The sequence below is a fragment of the Pelodiscus sinensis genome, chromosome 1 (genome assembly GCF_052426305.1).
Source record: "Pelodiscus sinensis isolate ZL-2025 chromosome 1, ASM5242630v1, whole genome shotgun sequence".
NCBI classification, from domain to species: Eukaryota; Metazoa; Chordata; order Testudines; family Trionychidae; genus Pelodiscus; species Pelodiscus sinensis.
This window is the reverse complement of record NC_143052.1, coordinates 160,374,746-160,392,526: the sequence shown is the minus strand read 5'-3', so window position 1 is coordinate 160,392,526 and position 17,781 is coordinate 160,374,746. Positions and strand designations below refer to the sequence as shown.

Sequence of the window (17,781 nt, the reverse complement as noted above, 5' to 3'; positions counted from 1 at the left end):
CTTATGCATCTCTATCCCTCCCTCTGGTACACTGGCTGCTCAGTTTAAGATGTGGCTGAAGGTCTTTGCAGATCTATAGTTTTGCCGGTGATTAGCTATGTTGGTTTCAGTATCACTGTTAGTCATGCTTTCCATGTTGGCCTGACAGCCCATCATTACTTGGAGAGTGGATAGACATTCACATGACAAAGCAGCACATTCTAGATCAGGATCCGTACCCCATATGGTAACAGATTAGCTAATAAATGTTTTCACCCATTGACAGTTTTTAAAAAGTGAAACACCAATGGAACCTGAGTACTGGAAAGACACAGATATGATACCATTCTCCAAAAAACAAAATAAAATAATGAGTGTGGGGAATAGATCCTGGCATGACTGCTGAGTAAACCTATAGTTATAAATAAGTAGAATGAACTTCTCAAAAAGCAACAGTGCCAGACACATTCAATCATTTTAACAGAATTATAAAATTAAAGGTAGTAGGTTATGTGCACAATATAATAAATCTGATTTTCAGTAAAGCATTTACAAATTGTTTCATGAGATTACATTTGAAAAATCAGAATTCAAACTGATGTGCATGTGATAGTGGAATGGAGAATAGACATTCTTCAAAGAAGCATATACAAGAGGTTGAGCACTATGACATACCAAATTCTGGTGAGGTGTCCAATTGCATATTGTCAAGTTTAGTATCAGGCTTGGTCTTAACGCCTTTTGCAATGACTGACAAAGTTCACTGACAGTCTGTTTATCCCATAGCTATGAATGAGGATTTTATCTTTATTTGATTCTTGGGAGGGTGTAAATGCTAAGACACATATTCTTCTCTTTCTTATAGCAGTAAAAATAATTCCACTGAGTAAATAATTAGTCCCTATCACTATAACACACTGAGATCCAGTTAGTTGCCTCTTCCTGGATCAGAAAAGTATTCACAACATACTGGAGTAAGGGTCTGGCTTAGCCAGTCAGGATAGATTTAATCTTACAATCCTTGGCTCTGACCACCTTGGCAAGGTTAAAAACAATTTCTGAGCAACCTGATCTCTTCAATTGTTAGCTGTGATTCCCAGAGGTCTTAAATGGCACATGTGTTGTCTGTGCAGCTGAATTACAGACCTGAGACATTTTGCCAACTCTTGGTATTCTTGCCCCTCACATTTTATATCCGCGTTTCCTTTTGGAGAAGAAATAGAAAAGGCTTTTAATAGCCCATAAAAACTGAGAGCTGCCATCCACAAAAACAATTTCTATTATTTAAAACTTTCAAGCAAGGATTGATCTCTTTAAACACATAAGCAAAGTCCCCTATTTTCTCCCTTTCTATAGTCTTTTTAAAGAGTTTTTATTGATAAAACTTATTATTTAATGTGAACACCAAACAAATGTTAGCATTTATTAATTGCAAAGTCTTCAATAGTCCAAATTCCTCCTAATGTTGTGGCAGTAACTATAAGTTACAAATTATAACCTCTTAAATAGCCAGGAAGTCCTTGCTTTGCTGCTACGCTTTTATTATTAACACGAACAAGCAGGCTGCACCCTGTGCTCGCTACACTCACCAACACTGCTTTGTCTGGCCATTTTCACTTTCACAGCCAGAGAGGAGAGAGTGTGATGACAAAATTCTCTCATCTGCTCAACAACTTTGGTCTCCCCCTTTTTTTTTTCTCCACAGAATTTTTTCCCTGGTAGCTTTTTTTTTGGTGGGGGAGGGGAGGGCATGTTCGGTATTTTTGGTTAAACCATCTGGCAACCCTACCAAAGAGGCAGCGCAACACGGAGCCCAGGACTCCCCAACTGACCCTGGGTTCCACTGTCCCTTTGAAACGCACAGAGGTGGTGTTTGAAAGGGGCAGCCGCCCCACAGCTGAGCTGAGGATCAGCTGTGCAGCGACTGCCCCTTGGGAACGCCACCTCCACCACCCAGCTGACCCCGGTTTCTGGGGAAATGCTATGTGGAGCCCAGAATCAGCTGGGGAGTTGCCAGCTGACCCCACGGTCCAGGGTTGCCCCTTTGAAACACGCGCGGAGGCGGCATTTTAAAAGGGCAGCCCTGGAGCCTGGGCTTCACATGGCAGTGGGACCGGGGGTCCCCAGTGGATCCTGGGCTCTGTGCAGCATTTCCCCAGAACCCAGGATCAGCTAGGCAGTCCACAGCTGACTCCGGTCTCCATGGCAGCTGCCCCTTTGAAATGCCAGAGGCGGTATTTTAAAGGGGCAGCTGTGTAGCCCGGGATCAGCTGGGGACTCTCAGCTGATCCTGGGCTCCCCATGGCAGCGGAACCCAGGGTCAGCTGACGCTGGGTTCTGGGGAAATGCTGCACAGAGCCCAGGATCAGCTGGGGAGTTCCCAGCTGACCCCAGGCTCCTAATGTGCTGCCCCTTTGAGGTGCCAGAGCAGTGTTTCCAAGGGGCAGTGCAACGCGGAGCCCGGGATCCTGGGCTTCGTGTTGCGCTGCCCCTTTGATGCACCACCGTGGCTCTTCAAAGGGGCAGCACTGCATGGAGCCCAGGGTCAGCTGGGGACTTTAGCTGATCCCGGCTCCCTGCAGCACTGTCCCATTGAAACACTGCAGCAGCATTTCAAAGAGGAGGCACACGCAATTAATCACGCGATTAATCGCTGACAGCCCTAATCCCAATGCCTTCTGATTTATTATCTCCACCTCCCTAGAGCCCAAGCTGGTGAGATGAACACTCCTGCACATGGGGAGTGGGAAGGAGCAAATCAACAATGTTATTGTAACACAATGGTCCATTTGGATTCAATGGTCCGTCCTGATAGATATGAGATAATACCTTCTGTAGGAATCCAGCATTTTGCATTAGGTGACTTTTTTTCCCCTATGTAGTGAACTAACACAGTTTCAGAACAAACAGTTGTGGAACAAACACTTTAAATATTACCTTTTTTTGCAAGGATACAGATACAATTAGGAAAATTAGCACACATGGCATCCTACAAGCATTCCATAAAGTCTAAACACTTCACACATTCTTATAACATTAATATTCTATTTTAACTATACAGACTCACAGGTAAACCAGACTGGTTTCCAGCTGTACACTTGTCAGTGAGGCCTGTCTCCCATAAAGGTTTCTTCCTAATCCCTAGTAGGTAAAAGACTGGTTTAAACTCGGAAGCATGAGGTTTTTACAGCCATTCCAAAATTCCATGGCTGGAGATGAAGAGCATCTGGAGACTTTGATGGATAATCAATATCCATAAATTCTTGGCCCTAATGCCCTGTAACAATGGCCTCCCATCTTAAAAATCAAGTCCCTGCCCTTTTTCCTTGCTCCCAAGATGAAGTTGTCTCTAGATCTGCACACTGCTCAAAGCCTTCTGCGTTGCATCATTTCTACCCTTCCTTTATAACTAGGCAACAGAGAGAAAAGAAACAGGTTCTGGATCTCTGAGGGATATGAGTGGTGCCACGGCAGGAAAACAGTAGAATGCTGGGACAGTTTTATTTAAATATGTTCTTTTTAAAAATTTGTGAGGGGGGAGTTTAAGGAGGGGTCTATCCACCCACGATGCCATTTTACTGACACGGTTTACCACGTGATTTCTCACTTGGATATCACAGAAAGCAGGGTACAAAGATGTTATTTTTCAATTGCTTTGTCAAGGCAGATACACATTTTAAAGAACCCTATTTTGGATCCTTAGTACCAGTGAAGTCAGGCTGATGGAATTCTTCGGTGCGTGGAAGTATAATGAGAAGCCATTTTCTGTATTGCATTCCAGTCAATGTCAATATCAGCTGCTAAGGATGGAGCTGCCCCATGGTTGGGATGATATGATATGCACTAAATCTCTTTTCCATATTGCTTTAAGGTGTGTTATCCTTTTGAAATGCCATAGGAGATTTTCACAGCAAGGTGCTTTATAAATGAGCTTATATTATACTGCCTTAGATGACCTGCTTATGCAAGATTGCTTCCAGAATGTTAAACACATTTTTTTTTCTTGTTGAACACTTTTTTTTATCTTTCTTAGGATGGATTTATAGACTTTCTGGAGTTTATTGCTGCAATAAATTTGGTTATACGAGGAAAAATCGACCAAAAACTGAAATGGTATTTTAAGTTATATGATGCTGATGGAAATGGATCTATTGACAAGAAAGAACTGCTAAGCATATTCACAGTAAGCAAGTGAATTTAATATAACACATTGCCTCTGGAGAAGTGATTTGCCAAGTAACTTAAATGATTCAACTACAGTTTACTAATGTTTCTGGTTGGTAATGTTCTTGCTACTATTTATGTTTGCCGATGTACATGTATCTGAGTATTTTACTTCAAGACTTATCCTACAGCTGTACCACTTGAGTAAATAGGGATACTATAAAACGGTTATTTGCTGTAGAGATATTCTTTTGATAAACAACACTATACAGAAGAATGGGCCTGTAATAGCATAATAAATAGAGCTGATAGACAGCCCTGATGTGCCTACTTTTAAGATGCGACACAGGCATAGTACAGTATTTACATTTTCTCTCTCTGCTGCTGCCTGATTGTTTGCTTCTGGTTTTCAGTAGAATAGTTACTTACATTTTCTCACCCGGCTCATCTTACTGTGTAAAAAACAGTTGTTGTTTTTAAATGCACAGAACATTAGGCACTATCCAAACTACAGAATTATCTAAGGCAGGATATAAATGCTGCTGTGAAATCTGAAGTGTGTTTCAGGACTGAGGTGTCACATGGTTTGACAAGCTCTATAATAGTATGTAAATTAGGTCTATAATCCTGCAGGCTCTGTTATGCTAATTAAATTTCCAATCCTCATTACTGAAGATTTACTTGAAATCGTATCTGTTCCTTTTAGTGGCTCAAGTGGATTGGTGAGCTGAAGTGTCATAGCCAAGTGCCACAGTTGCTACATGTCCTTTCTTGGTATGAAAGAAAAAACTTAAAAGCTCTCCCTTTATTTGTTTTTTCAGGCTATCCAGGCTATTAATGGCCACCAGAGTATGACTCCTGAAGAGTTCACAGACATGGTATTTCAGAAGATAGATGTAAACAGTGATGGTAACAGTCTTTACTTCACTTGACTTTGTTGTTTTTTTCTGAAAGGAATGGGGACATTAGGGGAAAATATATATGTGTGTGTGTGTGTGTGTGTGTGTGTGTGTGCATGTATATATATGTATAAATGTATTGAAGTGACTAGCAGTAGATATTATTCTTTTCTCATTTACATGTGACTCAGAGGAGTTCCTTCTGATTTAAACTAATAGTAACAACTAGAGTATCATCAGGCCCATTGACTAACATGCACATTATGATAGTAGGGTGTGATGGTATTTTTTCTAAAATACTGTATATCACAGGATAACAGAATTGAAAATGCATTTGGAAACTAAACTCTTCATCCATGATTTGGGCATTGGGGCAAGTGTTTGTAATATGACATCTTCATAATTTGGGCCACATCTTAATAGTGTCTTGTGGTCACCTCTCCTGCCACTGGTGATCATGTAGACAACATCTTCCCCCTATTTGCAATCATATCACATCTTTATGACTACTGCCACAATTGTTGACAAATCAGCAATATTAGGAAAATATTGTGTAGCAGAACCATATATTAGCAGGTTTGTATTGTATACCTATTGGTATCTAAAGGTTACTTTTAAAAATAACCTGTGTACAATACTTGCAGGGCATAAATAGTAACCCCTTGGAGGCACTGAATAATGTGGTAGGGTTTTTTTCCCCTATCATTTGGCTCATTTTTTGTCAGAATCCAGGTTCTAGACCCCAAATGTCTGTTCCAGACTCTAAAACGAATCGTATAATTACATTTAATTTTGTTTCTGTTTTGAACATCTATTTGTTACAAAAATATGTTTTTGAATTAGACCTGCAAAAAAAAGGTATCAATGGTGTCACCATTCCACCTTATTGTTGTTATCAATAAGGTGGCATGATGTTCATTAGAATGGGTTCTTCAGCACGCCCTCCTCATGATGCACCCATTTCCCCTCCAAGTTTAGTTCCTTCTTAGACTGAAACAGTAAGTACTAGGGAAACAGGGTTCCCCCAGCTTCAAATGAAGAGTCAACCCCTCCACTCCCTGATTTTAGCCAAGCAGGGAAGCTGTGCTCCCCTTGCATTTAATTCCTGTAGGACATAGAGAAAATTTGAATGGTGCCTTTCCCCATACTAAAATAGAAGGGAATAATCCATGATTGTGGGTCGATAATGAAAGCAGTTCTTGTGAAGGCAGAAGTGCTATTGAATTGTATATGAGATCAGGAACGTCCCAAGGCCAGCTGCAGCAGCTGACGCCCCAGGTGGAATGTGCGATCGGCGCCCCCTCATGCACAGGCATCAATAGCATGACGGAATCATTGGGCGTCCCGTGACATCATCATCAGGCACCCCGGGCGCCCTGTTGAAGGCAGCACCCTAGGCGACCGCTGAGTCGGCCTATACTCACATGCTGCCCCTGTACGTGATTGCCTAGGTTGGCTGGCTCTCTGGAATCCCAATCAGTGGGTATCTCTTGATATAACTTCCTATCCCCTCCCTCCCTCCTATTTATAATTAAAATGTTTTCATGTGCATATAAGTGAGTGCTCATACACCTGTCATAAACTTTTCAAGTTGCCTGGAAGTGGGGAGGAGTTAGTTCAGGGCAGTCTGGTTGTTGGCACAGGGAGGATTGACTCAGGTCATTATGAAGGAAGGGAAATTGAGAAAGAGGGAAAAAATGTAGCAAGTTGTGAGGAATGGTGTGGAGGGGTGGGTCTCCCCCTCGGTGTTGGGGCCACCTGTTCAGGTTCTAGGACCTTCCCCTAGGGTATATTTGGCCCTTGCGCCAAGTCACAAAGTTCATGCCCCTCTATCAGGGCATATAGGGCACCTGCTGCCCAGTCACAAAAAAAGCCCCAAAAAAAGCCCACAAAAAAAAGTCAGAGGTAGATGGCCAAGGTAGGGAAAAGGGTGGTGGGGGGACCCGGGCCCTCCCTCTCCACTGGGTCCTAACCCAGGGCCCTTTAGGCAGAGACTATGGCTCCTGTCTGCTTAGTGGGGAATCTGGCTGATACATGCCGCGCCCCTCTATCAATCCTCTGCCCTGGGCTGCTTCCTACCACACCCTGGCTCCCCTGTAGTCCCAGATCGGTCCTTACCAGGGCTGGCGCTGGGTCTGAGGGTGCTCCTGCCTCCCCGGGGGTGGCGGCTGCTTGCTCGGCTCTGGAGTCGGCTGTGGGCAGCGACTCAGGTTTCAGCTGCTGCAGAAACACAGGTGCTGCCTGGCCTACTCCTTCCCCCAGCAGCCTTCCTCGCTGCAGGGCTCTCTCTGCTTTTATGCTCTGGCTCTGCTGGGAGCATGCCCAGCAGAGCTGGATGGGCAGGACCTTCTCAGACAGCTGGGCCTGGGCTACTCCCTGCCCTTCAGTGTGGAGTCTGTCCTCTTGGAGGCATCTGTGTAGAGGATAAAGTTGTTAGAAAAGTCTGGAGGAAACAACACTGGCACCTCCATCAAATGTCTTTACAATGCTTGGAAAGCCCCCTCATGCTCCTGTGCCCATTGTATCTTGGTCAGCATGGAATTTCTGGTCAGGTCCAATAGTGGTGCCGCCAATGCTGAAAAGTCGGGCATCTATTGGAGATAATATCCCACCAGTCCCGGGAATTGCTGAATCTGTCTCTTCGTCGTTGGCCTTTTCCACTCCACTAAGGGTCTCAAAGTCCCTCTCCCACACCATATAAGTCACCTCCCTATGTCCCAAGTGACACTTTCCGGGGTTTGCTGTAAGGTTCGCTCCCCAGGGTCTTTAGTACCACTTCCAGGTGTTGGAGATATTCCGGCCATGTGTGGCTATAGACCACTATATCATCTCTGTATGCAATGGCATATAGCTGGTGGGGGTGCAATAGTTAGTCTACTAAGCGTTGGAAGGTGGCAGCCACCCCATGTAGTCCGAAGAGCATGGTGATGAATTGATACAGCCCAAACAGTGTGGGGAAGGCAGTCTTCTTTTGGAGGCCTGGGTCAGCGGGATTTGCCAGTACCCCTTCATTAAGTCCAATGTGGAGAGGTACCGGGCTTTACCTAGTCTTTCTAACAACTCATCCACTCGTGGCATGGGATAGGCATCGAACCTTCCGGAAGTCAATACAAAATTGTATCGATCCATCTGGTTTTGGGACAAGCACAATGGGGCTCCGCCCCTCACTGCGTGATTCTTCTATTACTCCCATTTCCAGCATCACCAGGAGCTCTTTCTGTACGGGCCCCCACATCTTCCTTGGTAGCAGGCAATGATGATTACGTACTTTATTGCCCGGTAGGGTGCTTATATGATGGCTGATCAAGCTAGTCCAGCCTGGATGCGTGGATAAGACGTGGGAGTACTTTAGGACCAAGCAGTGTAACTCCTTCCTTTCTTCCGGGTTCAGTTCTTCTCCCAGGGTGATCGGTTGGTTGGTGGTGGTGTCCATGGTCGAAGGTCCTAAGTCATCGTCGAGCGGGCCAGAGGTGATCAAGATTCCTTCATGCAACTTCCATTTTTTTAGCCAGTTCACGTGATAAATCTGCACACCTTTCTTCCTACCTGTCAATCTCACCTCGTAATCTATGGGTCCTACCTGGTACACTACCTCAAACAGGCCTTGCCATTTGGTGAGCAATTTTGATTCCTTAGAGGGTAAGCGTAGGAGCGCACAGTCTCCGGGCTCAAAAGTCCATAGTTTTGTCCCCCTATTATAGTACAGGGCTTGGATCTCCTGAGCCTGCAGCAGGTTGGTCCATGCAAATTCCCCTAACTTCTGCAGGCACTCCCTCAACTGCAACACATAGGGGACCGTGCCCATCACCCGGGACTCCTGCACCTCACAGTCCTCTCTCAGGAGGTCAAGCATCCCCTGGAGTTGCTGCCTGTAGAGGAGCTCGAAAGGGGAGAAACGTGTCAATGTTTGCGGCACTTCCTGCATGGCGAAAAGTAAGGCTGGGAGAATTTTGTCCCAGCCCCAGGGATCCTCTTCTACAAACTTCCAGAGCATTGATTTCAATGTCTGAATAAACCACTCTACCAAGCCGTCTCTTTAGGGATTGTATACGGTAGTTTGCAGGGCTCAGATGTTTAACAGCCGGAGTAGCTCTGCCATTCATTTGGATGAAACGTTGGTGCCCTGATCTGTCAGTATCTCCTTCAGTATCCCCACTCTGGAGAACACCTTAAGGAGTTCAGCGGCTATGGTAGGGGCTGTGGTATTCGGTAACGGCACTGCCTCGGGGTACCTTGTAGCACAATCCACTATAACCAGGATATATTGGCACCCCGAGCTTGCCTTCTCGAAGAGCCCCACCAAGTCCAACCCGATCTGCTCAAAGCAGACTCCTACCACTCGCAGGGCCACCAGCGCAGCCTTGAGTACTCCCTTTGGGTTGGTGTGCTGATATTCGGGGCAGGATTCACAGAACTAATGTACCTCCCAGTGGATTCCTGGCCAAAAAAATCTCTGGGCCACACACTGCAGGGTTTTCTCCCAACCCAAGTGTCCAGCCTAGGGGTTGGCATGGCCCAACCGCAGCACCCCCTTTTTGTAACTGGAGGGCACTAGAAGCTGCGCAAATTCCTCGTCCATCTGCGGGTCTCGAACCACCCGGTAAAGCCGGTTGTTTCAAATCTCAAACCTCAGTCCTCACCGCCAGCCTGTCTCTTGGTTCCTCGCTCTCTGTCTCTTGGACTTGCTCCCAGGCTTGGCTTAACGTTGGGTCCTCTCGCTGGTCCCACAGAAAATCCTCTCTGGCCTCCGGTCACTCTGTCTCTTTCCCATCTACCAGCAGCCGCTGGGGTCTCGCTTGGCCTGCTGTCCCAGTTTCAGCTCCCAGTTCTTTATCAGGTTCTGGGGTGTCACCCTGAGCTACCACCGTTCCTCCTCAGGGCTGCCTTCCTATTTCTGATGGTTCTTGCTGGGCCCAGTGTTGGAGCAACCTGCGGAGACCTGGCCAATCTTGTCCCAATATTACCAGGTACGCCAGTCGGGGGACCAATCCCACCCGACAAATCTTTTCCTCACAGGAGTCTGCTATTCGCAACCAAGCTATCGGGTACGACCTTACATCCCCATGTACACACTGCAGTAGGACAGGACCCCCTGAAGGTTCGGGGTCCATCACAGGTTATCCTGTATCAAGGTCTGGCTACACCTGGAGTCTATTAGGGCCCTGACAGGGGTCCCTTCCACCTATACCTCAGCCACAACCTTTGCTGGCCCGCTTCCCTGAGACCGGTGCCCCACGGTCAATCCCTGGGCGTATCCACAGTCCGCCATCTCCCACGATCACAGCCATTGATCCTGTTGGGCTTGCCACAACTCCACTAGCTTCTGGAACAGCTGCTGTTGTTGCTGCAGTTGTTAAGCAGTCCATTGCTGCAGCATCTGGCTCAGTTGTTGGAGCTGCTCCCACTGTCTCTTGGCCAGCCCTTCCAGAAATTTTGCGGGTTCCATCCCACCCTCTTTAAATCACTGTTTTGTCCCTCTAATTGCACTAACATCATCTTACCTCCTCTAGGTTCAGGGGTGATCCAGTACCCAGATTCTCCACCAAGTTGTCGAGGGGCAGGTCTCCCTCTTGGTGTTGGGGCTGCCTGTTCGGGTTCTAGGACCTGCCCCCCAAAATGAGGAATAACATTAGTTCGAACCAAGAGGCTTGGTTCAAACTAACACATCCCCGCGTTCACTTTCACTTTCGGAACAGCTGTTGAGCGGAGTAACACACCGGCGAGATCATGCTAATGAAGGGTGGGATATTTTAATCCCTGATTCATTAGCAATTTCGGTTGCCTACATTTGCATCCCTAGTTCGAACTATGGTGCAAGTGTAGACGCACCCTGAAGCGTTTTTGAAAATCCCACAATTGCATTTCATTTCATTCATACTTCTTTAACTTGCTGGTAAGAATATTGTGGGAATACCGAAAAAAAAAATGCGTCCTTAAAGACTAAGTGCCAGAAGCGCAGGTCCCACTGAATGTCAGTGGAACTTATGGTCTGAAATCATTAAGTTATCTTGAAAATCCTACACTACATTCTTAAAATTCATGTTTCGGCTGTTCATGAAACTGATTTATGTACCAACTGGGCTGTATCATGAATCCATAGCACAAAGACTTTGTAAATAACATTGAAAGGATACTAGGATTTGGACCTACTGTGTTGGAGTGGGTGCTCCCATCCTTCCCATGGTAGAAAAATCAGCCGAAGACTAAAAAAGTTTCTCGTTCTGAATGCTGAATTTCAGCGCTGTCTTTAAGTCATTCTGGTGTTCAACACAGTCTCTGGAAATTGGGAGCACTTCACATAAGGCTGTCATTATCTAATCAATATTGATCATCAGAGTGTCCAGTTATAACCCACACTTCAAATACATCAGGACTAAATACTACAGCAGAGCATAGATGTCACTGTCCATTTGGCTAACTGTAAATGCCATAGTTTGAGAAGCTTGCCTACATGACTGTTATTATTTTCTTTATAGGGCTGTGCAGTTAGGTTCAGCCTTTATGATGCTTTCATTTGTGATCTTTTTCTTTGCTGACAATGCTGAGCATTGGTAGCTGCCATTCACTTCAATAGGAGTTGTGGTTGATAGCACCCATGTTAACAGATATAAACTACCAATGTTCTGATTTTCAGTTTGAAATGCAACATGCAGGGTAGACAAGGCCTGTTTTATATTTCAGTGATCTCTGTTCAAATCTCAAGTGAGACAGAACATGAAAATGACAATGAACCCAATCCATGGAAAATAGCCATGTGGTGGGTGTTGTTTTAATTCAGAAGGAATCAATGGCTCCAAAGAGTCAAAGGTATTAACACATCCCAGTCACTGCCCAACATAAAAAGTGTTAAGCAAGATTTGGGGTTTGGTATACAGTTTACCCCCAGCTTGCTTAGTGCCAGGGTAAACTCACCATTAGCAATCATTTAAGCCACATAGAGATGCAGAGAAAGAAAGAAAAACAGTTAAAGCCTTGGAAATGTGAGATATTAAGTAAGGATTTCATTTCAACAATATCCCTTGTTCGCGTTCTGTGTAGAAAACTTTTAAAAGAAAACTCCTTGTCTGACTGTCTTTGGTATCAAAGATGGTAATAGCTTGCATTTGGGGGGAAAAGATAGGAAGTTAGCTGGAATTGGCTGGAGCTCCCACTGAAGTTAAAGTTGGATCCCATTTCCCAATAGAAACAAAACAAGATAAGTACACTAAGAGGATAGAAAAAGAACAGCAACGATAGAATGTGCAGCTTCTATCTCTTGTGTTGAATTTCACATGCGACATCATTTCTGTAGAAACACAGGCATGTCATCATGTAGTTGATTCTCAGTAGTTTTGAGATCTGCCCACACAATAGTTAGGCTCTTTAAGGTATTGCTTTTAGCTGCCTTTCTGGTAACAGGCTTACAGACAAGGCCAGCTAGACCAGATATTCATTAGAAGGAAGAAGGATAGGAAAGACAAGAAATAAGTTGTGGAAGGCTAAGGATAAACAAGAGGGAGAAGGATGTAACAGTCTTTCACATCCATGGTGGTGGTTGGGATTCAGCCAGAGTCAGTGGAAAAAGTGAGGATGTCATCTTAAATTCTGTCCTGGCCGAGTCTGGTCAGGAAATTTCTGGATCAGGATGACAAATGCCCAACAACATTACAATAGATTCCAGTGTCCATGAAGATGGTGGGAGTGGTAGCCATGATGGTTCCGCTCACTTCAGAGGTGGTCGGCTGACAGCTTCTTTTCTGCTTCTCCTAATTACATTCCCCAAGCCTTTCCTTTTAAGTCTCCTAAAAGGGACCGATGGACAAAATCATTGGTATCCTCATTGTTTTATCTACCAGTTAGGCCTAATTTCTGACACGCTAATATGGGTTCACTGATTTCCAGTCCCACAAACCTCTTATTTACCAGACATGATATTAAACACTCCTTGAGTTATATCAGGAGGCCTTTTTGTTTGGACTAATAATTCTAGTTCCCTTTGCACCTTTTCACATCAATATTTATAGTTATAGGTCACTGAGCCACTTTACAAATGTTACTCCACACTCCCACAGGGATGTTCGCAAATGGGATAAATGTGTAAACCCAGTTATTACAGCAGGGTTCAGCGGGACCTAATAATCTCTGGCCTCCAGTTTCTAAACTGAATTTTGTTTCATTTTAGGGGAATTGACTTTAGAAGAGTTTATCAATGGCGTGGAAAGTGACACAAGCCTCTTGGAACTGATTTCAAAAAGTTTTGACCTTTCCAATGTACTTAAAGTCATACAAAGTGGGAGGCGTCATAGCATCTGAGGTTTGCTGACCCTGAGACCACCACAGATATTAGAAATCTTCAAGACTCTGCATAGACAGTCACTGACGTCAACCTCCAGGAATAATTGTCACCTCAGAGACTTCACTCTTGTGTCTGTACCTTATTTTTTTCTTTCTTGTCAATGGATACAGTGACTACTGAACATGAAACTTTATCCACACACAATAGTAAACTTATTTGTGGCAGCACAACCAGCCTCTCTGATCACTATCAACAATGTTTAGAGTAATGGATAAACACTGACAATAGCAAAACAAAAAAAAAAACCACACACACACTTTGCAGAAGATATTGAGCTAGTGAATTGGTTCTTTTAAGCACTGGTTTTACCTGCAATTTACAATGTGGTGATAAACCACTAAATAGGATTGGCTTCTATCTGGATCAATTAAGAATGAAGCATGGTTTGTATTAACATTTGCACTAATCAGTGCTTAAAATAGGAGTGGATTATCTTGGAAATACCTCCATCAGCTTACTGTGCCAGAGATAAACATCCATTTGGAAAACTTTCTTGGTTTTATTACATCTTTAAATTAAAATGACTTAATGCTTTGATGTCCAATGGGGGGTTTATTAAACCTAGTTTTCTTCTCACCTTAATCTGAATACAACCATTAATCAATTCATTACCCTTTGGAACTGTTGAGTAACACTGCCCTTTATGGAGTAATTATTTAAAAAGTCCAGAGGACAGTTTAAAAAAAACCCCACAATTTTACTTCAGAAATAATAAGATTAATTGCCTGAGCTGAAAAGAAACTGCAGGAGCAAGTAGTAGAGGGAGAATTGTAGTTCTCTTTGGTTCTATTGAAGATGGAGTGTCTCTCAAATCTGAAACAGGTTATCAAATTACAAGCACTCAATTATGAAAATAAATTCTCATTGTCTGATCATACTCAGGGGCATGGTTGCTAGGTGTTTTGAAAGCAGCAGTTTCATGCCCATTAATGATTGTGTGGGCTATTGCACCCCACAGATGAAGGGAAATTATCAAGGCTTGAACATAGAATGTTTTTTTCTCCCAGATTCACTTCAAATCTGTATCCAATTGCACATGATATGTGCCACATCATCTGTAATTATCATACCAGTTGCTGGTTTGCTCAAGACAGCAGACAGCGTATGCAACCAGCAACACTTGACATTATAAACAGTCCTGACATTATAGCTTTGACATTTAAATCTTTTATTTCCCTTCCAAAAATGGAATGATAAATGAGACTGCTGGTGGGTTAGAACTTTAAAATCTTCTGTTTATTCATTATAGACACATTAATATGTCAACATTAGTCTCAGTTTTTTCCAACTTAAGTACTAAAAAGTGAGCTTAAAAAAGGACAAAGAATATTTCTGATTTTAGATGCTTTTGAGGGCATTTATCATGTGAAATAGGCTTTCGTTTAACATGTGAAGTGTTAATGGTGTTTTTCAATCAACGTGGGTATAGTGCATTGAAACAGTTAGATTTTAGCCTCTTAAGCAAGTGAAGTTTTTTTTTAAACTGCTTACTCCACAACTATGACTTTTTTCAGACAGGGTTTTTACTATTCAGAGGGTTTTTTTTTTAACTTGCCTCGTGTATCTAACTGTAATTACATGACAAAAATGACCAGGTCCAAAGGAGTGTTTATGGTCTGTGAAAGAAATAATGAACATGAAACAATTTAGTTTACTCTTTGTTAAACTATGGGCAAGACTAACTTAGGCCGATGTCTATGCCTACCAGCTGACAGCAGCAGAGCAGTACCAATTTTCACACCCCTAAGTGATCAAAGTTTTGCTGACATAAGTGCAAGAGTAGACATGGCCTTACAAGCTGCAGCTGTGCCACTATCGCACTTCAGTGGAGATGCTACTAACACCAGTAGGAGGGCTTCTTGTGTTGGCATCAATATTCCACTTCCCCCAAGAGATGGTATCTCTGTTGATAAGAGAAGTTCCCTCGCTGCCATAACACTGTTCACATGAGAGGTTGGTGGGATTCATTACATTGCTTAAGGGTGTGGATTTTTTTTTGTCCCCCAGCGTGAGGTACTTATACAAAGCTAATTTTCGTCTTTTAAATAGGCCTAATAATTAAAGGAGGAACTGAAATGCCAAAATATCATATATTAAGATTACTATTATTATTATGATTGTATTCCTGTAACACCTGCGAGCCATAGTCATGAGCCAGAACCAGATTACACCAGGTGCTTTACGAATACTAAAGGACTGTCTAGCAGAAACTCAGGTAATTAAGAGACAATTAGCCTATTTCTGTTATGTCTAGGTATTTGCAGTTCAAATGCCATCTTAAAATTTTACTCATTTTTGGATCTCTGCACTAGCTCTTCATGCATTTGGGTATGTACAAGGGTTTTAAATAGATATCTATATATAATATAATCCATTTTCCATAGCCACTTACGATAGACTTATCTAGTTCAGGAGACAGTTTGATGCACAGGTGCATTATGAAACAAATGCATTATGGCTACAAAATTACCATTGATCCCACCTCATGAATTCATCACCTGCTCAGGAAGTATATGCAAGGAAATTGGATGACATCTGTAAAGTGTATCAATTTTCACAGCCTAAAGGTTTGCTCAGCACCAAACTACAACAGTAAGAAAAGACTTCGGGACACACCTGTAATGGATATGAAGCTACACTGTAATAATCTATGCATAGTGTATGTTGACCTGATCACTGGAATGTTTATAGTGTGGATAGCATGGTTTCGTGTAACAGGGATAATGTATGGAAAAACTAGAAGGAAAGAAAAGAATAGCTCAAGATAAGCCATTTCTCAGCAAACACGTGGGGGGTGTTAAAGGACAATGTCAGAGTCATTTGGCTTGATATCCTACTGAGTCTACCAGACTGGTTTTGTCCCAAACCCTCTCTACGCAGAACAACAAATGAACAATAGCAGTGTACAAGGAATACTCTCTCTTCACAAGAGAAGGAAGTTACTTGAGGGGACAACTGAGACTGACAGGTGCTGGAACATTTGGGAAAAAAAGAGGCCTGTCTATGTAACCATCAGAGTATGGAGGGGACTGGATAAGACAGATGTGTGTGTGGACTATTTGTTGTTTTAAAATCCTTTTGCTCTTTTTGAATTGTTTCTGCTGTTAAAATAAACAGTACTTTGGTTCCAGAAGGCTGTCTGATCATTGTTCACTGCTTCCTGAAGGGAAGAACTGCACATGCCAAACCCAGTCAGACCTGTTGGCAATCACAGTTGGTACTCAAGAGGATGAAGCCCTGTCTAAAGCTATGTCTACACTAAAAATAAGTCTACCTGTGTTAGGTTGACTTACAGACATCACATTAATTACAGTGGTGGCTGATGTCCACACTACGGTGGTGTACTTCCACCCATTGAAACAGGGCAGGTTGGGGGACTGAAAACCAGGGCTCTCAGCTCCATGCTGCCCCCCCCCCCACTCACCCCAGGGGCTTTTTGCCTTCTCACTCCAGCCAGGAACAGAGGGGCAGCCATCCAGGGCTTCTCACCTGCTTATGGAAAGCCAGGATCCCAGAGGGCAGCAAGGCTCCCATCAGGTCTCTGGCTTAGAGCAGAGACTGGACAGCCCCGCATGAAATTAACAATGACAGCCAACAGCTGATGTAAGGAACAAAGCGCACAGAACCTGCATCACCTTAACTACACTGACATAAGTCCTACTCCTCTCATTGAGGTAGTTTTGTTCTGTTGGCCTAGCAAAGGCGTTACAACAGTGGGAGGAGCTGTTCACGGTGCATCCCTCCATTGTTTTGTCCACAGAAGCTAACTTTTGTCAACAAAACTGTGCAAGTGTAGACAAGGTCTTAAAGTGTGAACATTGTAGAATTTCTTACTGAGATAGGAAACCATATGAGAGCAGAGAAGGAACAGAGGTACAGCCAGCCCTGTAAGTTTGTAGCCACTCTGTGTGCTCAATTCAGAGGTGAGGGTTCCAGCAATTGATTGACTGAGCCCTGGATATTACCTAGCAATTGGCAGACTCCTCCTGCCCTGCTAAGCCTTCATTGAGTAGACAGTATAACTGTGGTTTCCTTGGCAGCTTTGCTCTCTGCATATGAGTTTTTTAATGTTAAAATGCTTACATGTCTGTATGTTCCCATTTGGGGAACAAACGTAATCAGTGGTACAAGCCCCCTTTCTGAACTAATTTATAAATTGTAGCAGTTGCTATCTTTTTAAATATTTTTTTTCACAATAATTTAATTTAGCAAGGATTAAACAGCTAATTTTGCCAATCAGAGCCCAGGAAGCAAGGCTACAATGAAATTGCCTTTTTCTACAGGTAATTATTTGCATGTTTATTACAGTTTAAGTGACTTTGATACAACTGATGGTAATTCCATACACCCCCAAAGAAGTAGGAAGGAAGTCTGATGTTACATGCAAAAGCTATAACTGCTCCA

General features: G+C 43.5%; 1 protein-coding gene across 2 annotated transcripts in view; it reads left to right on the top strand.

Moving 5' to 3' along the window:
- The window catches only part of GUCA1C (guanylate cyclase activator 1C), a 47,764-nt gene extending 34,118 nt beyond the window's left edge, over window positions 1-13,646 (top strand). For both annotated transcript variants that reach the window (XM_089773054.1, XM_006116810.5), the window contains exons 2-4: window positions 4,013-4,162; window positions 4,965-5,052; window positions 13,204-13,646. In XM_089773054.1, coding sequence (XP_089629180.1) covers window positions 4,013-4,162; window positions 4,965-5,052; window positions 13,204-13,334 — 369 coding nt within the window. In that variant the 3' untranslated portion in view covers window positions 13,335-13,646. The remainder of the gene's footprint in view (window positions 1-4,012; window positions 4,163-4,964; window positions 5,053-13,203) is intronic.
- The last annotated feature ends 4,135 nt before the right edge of the window (window positions 13,647-17,781 follow it).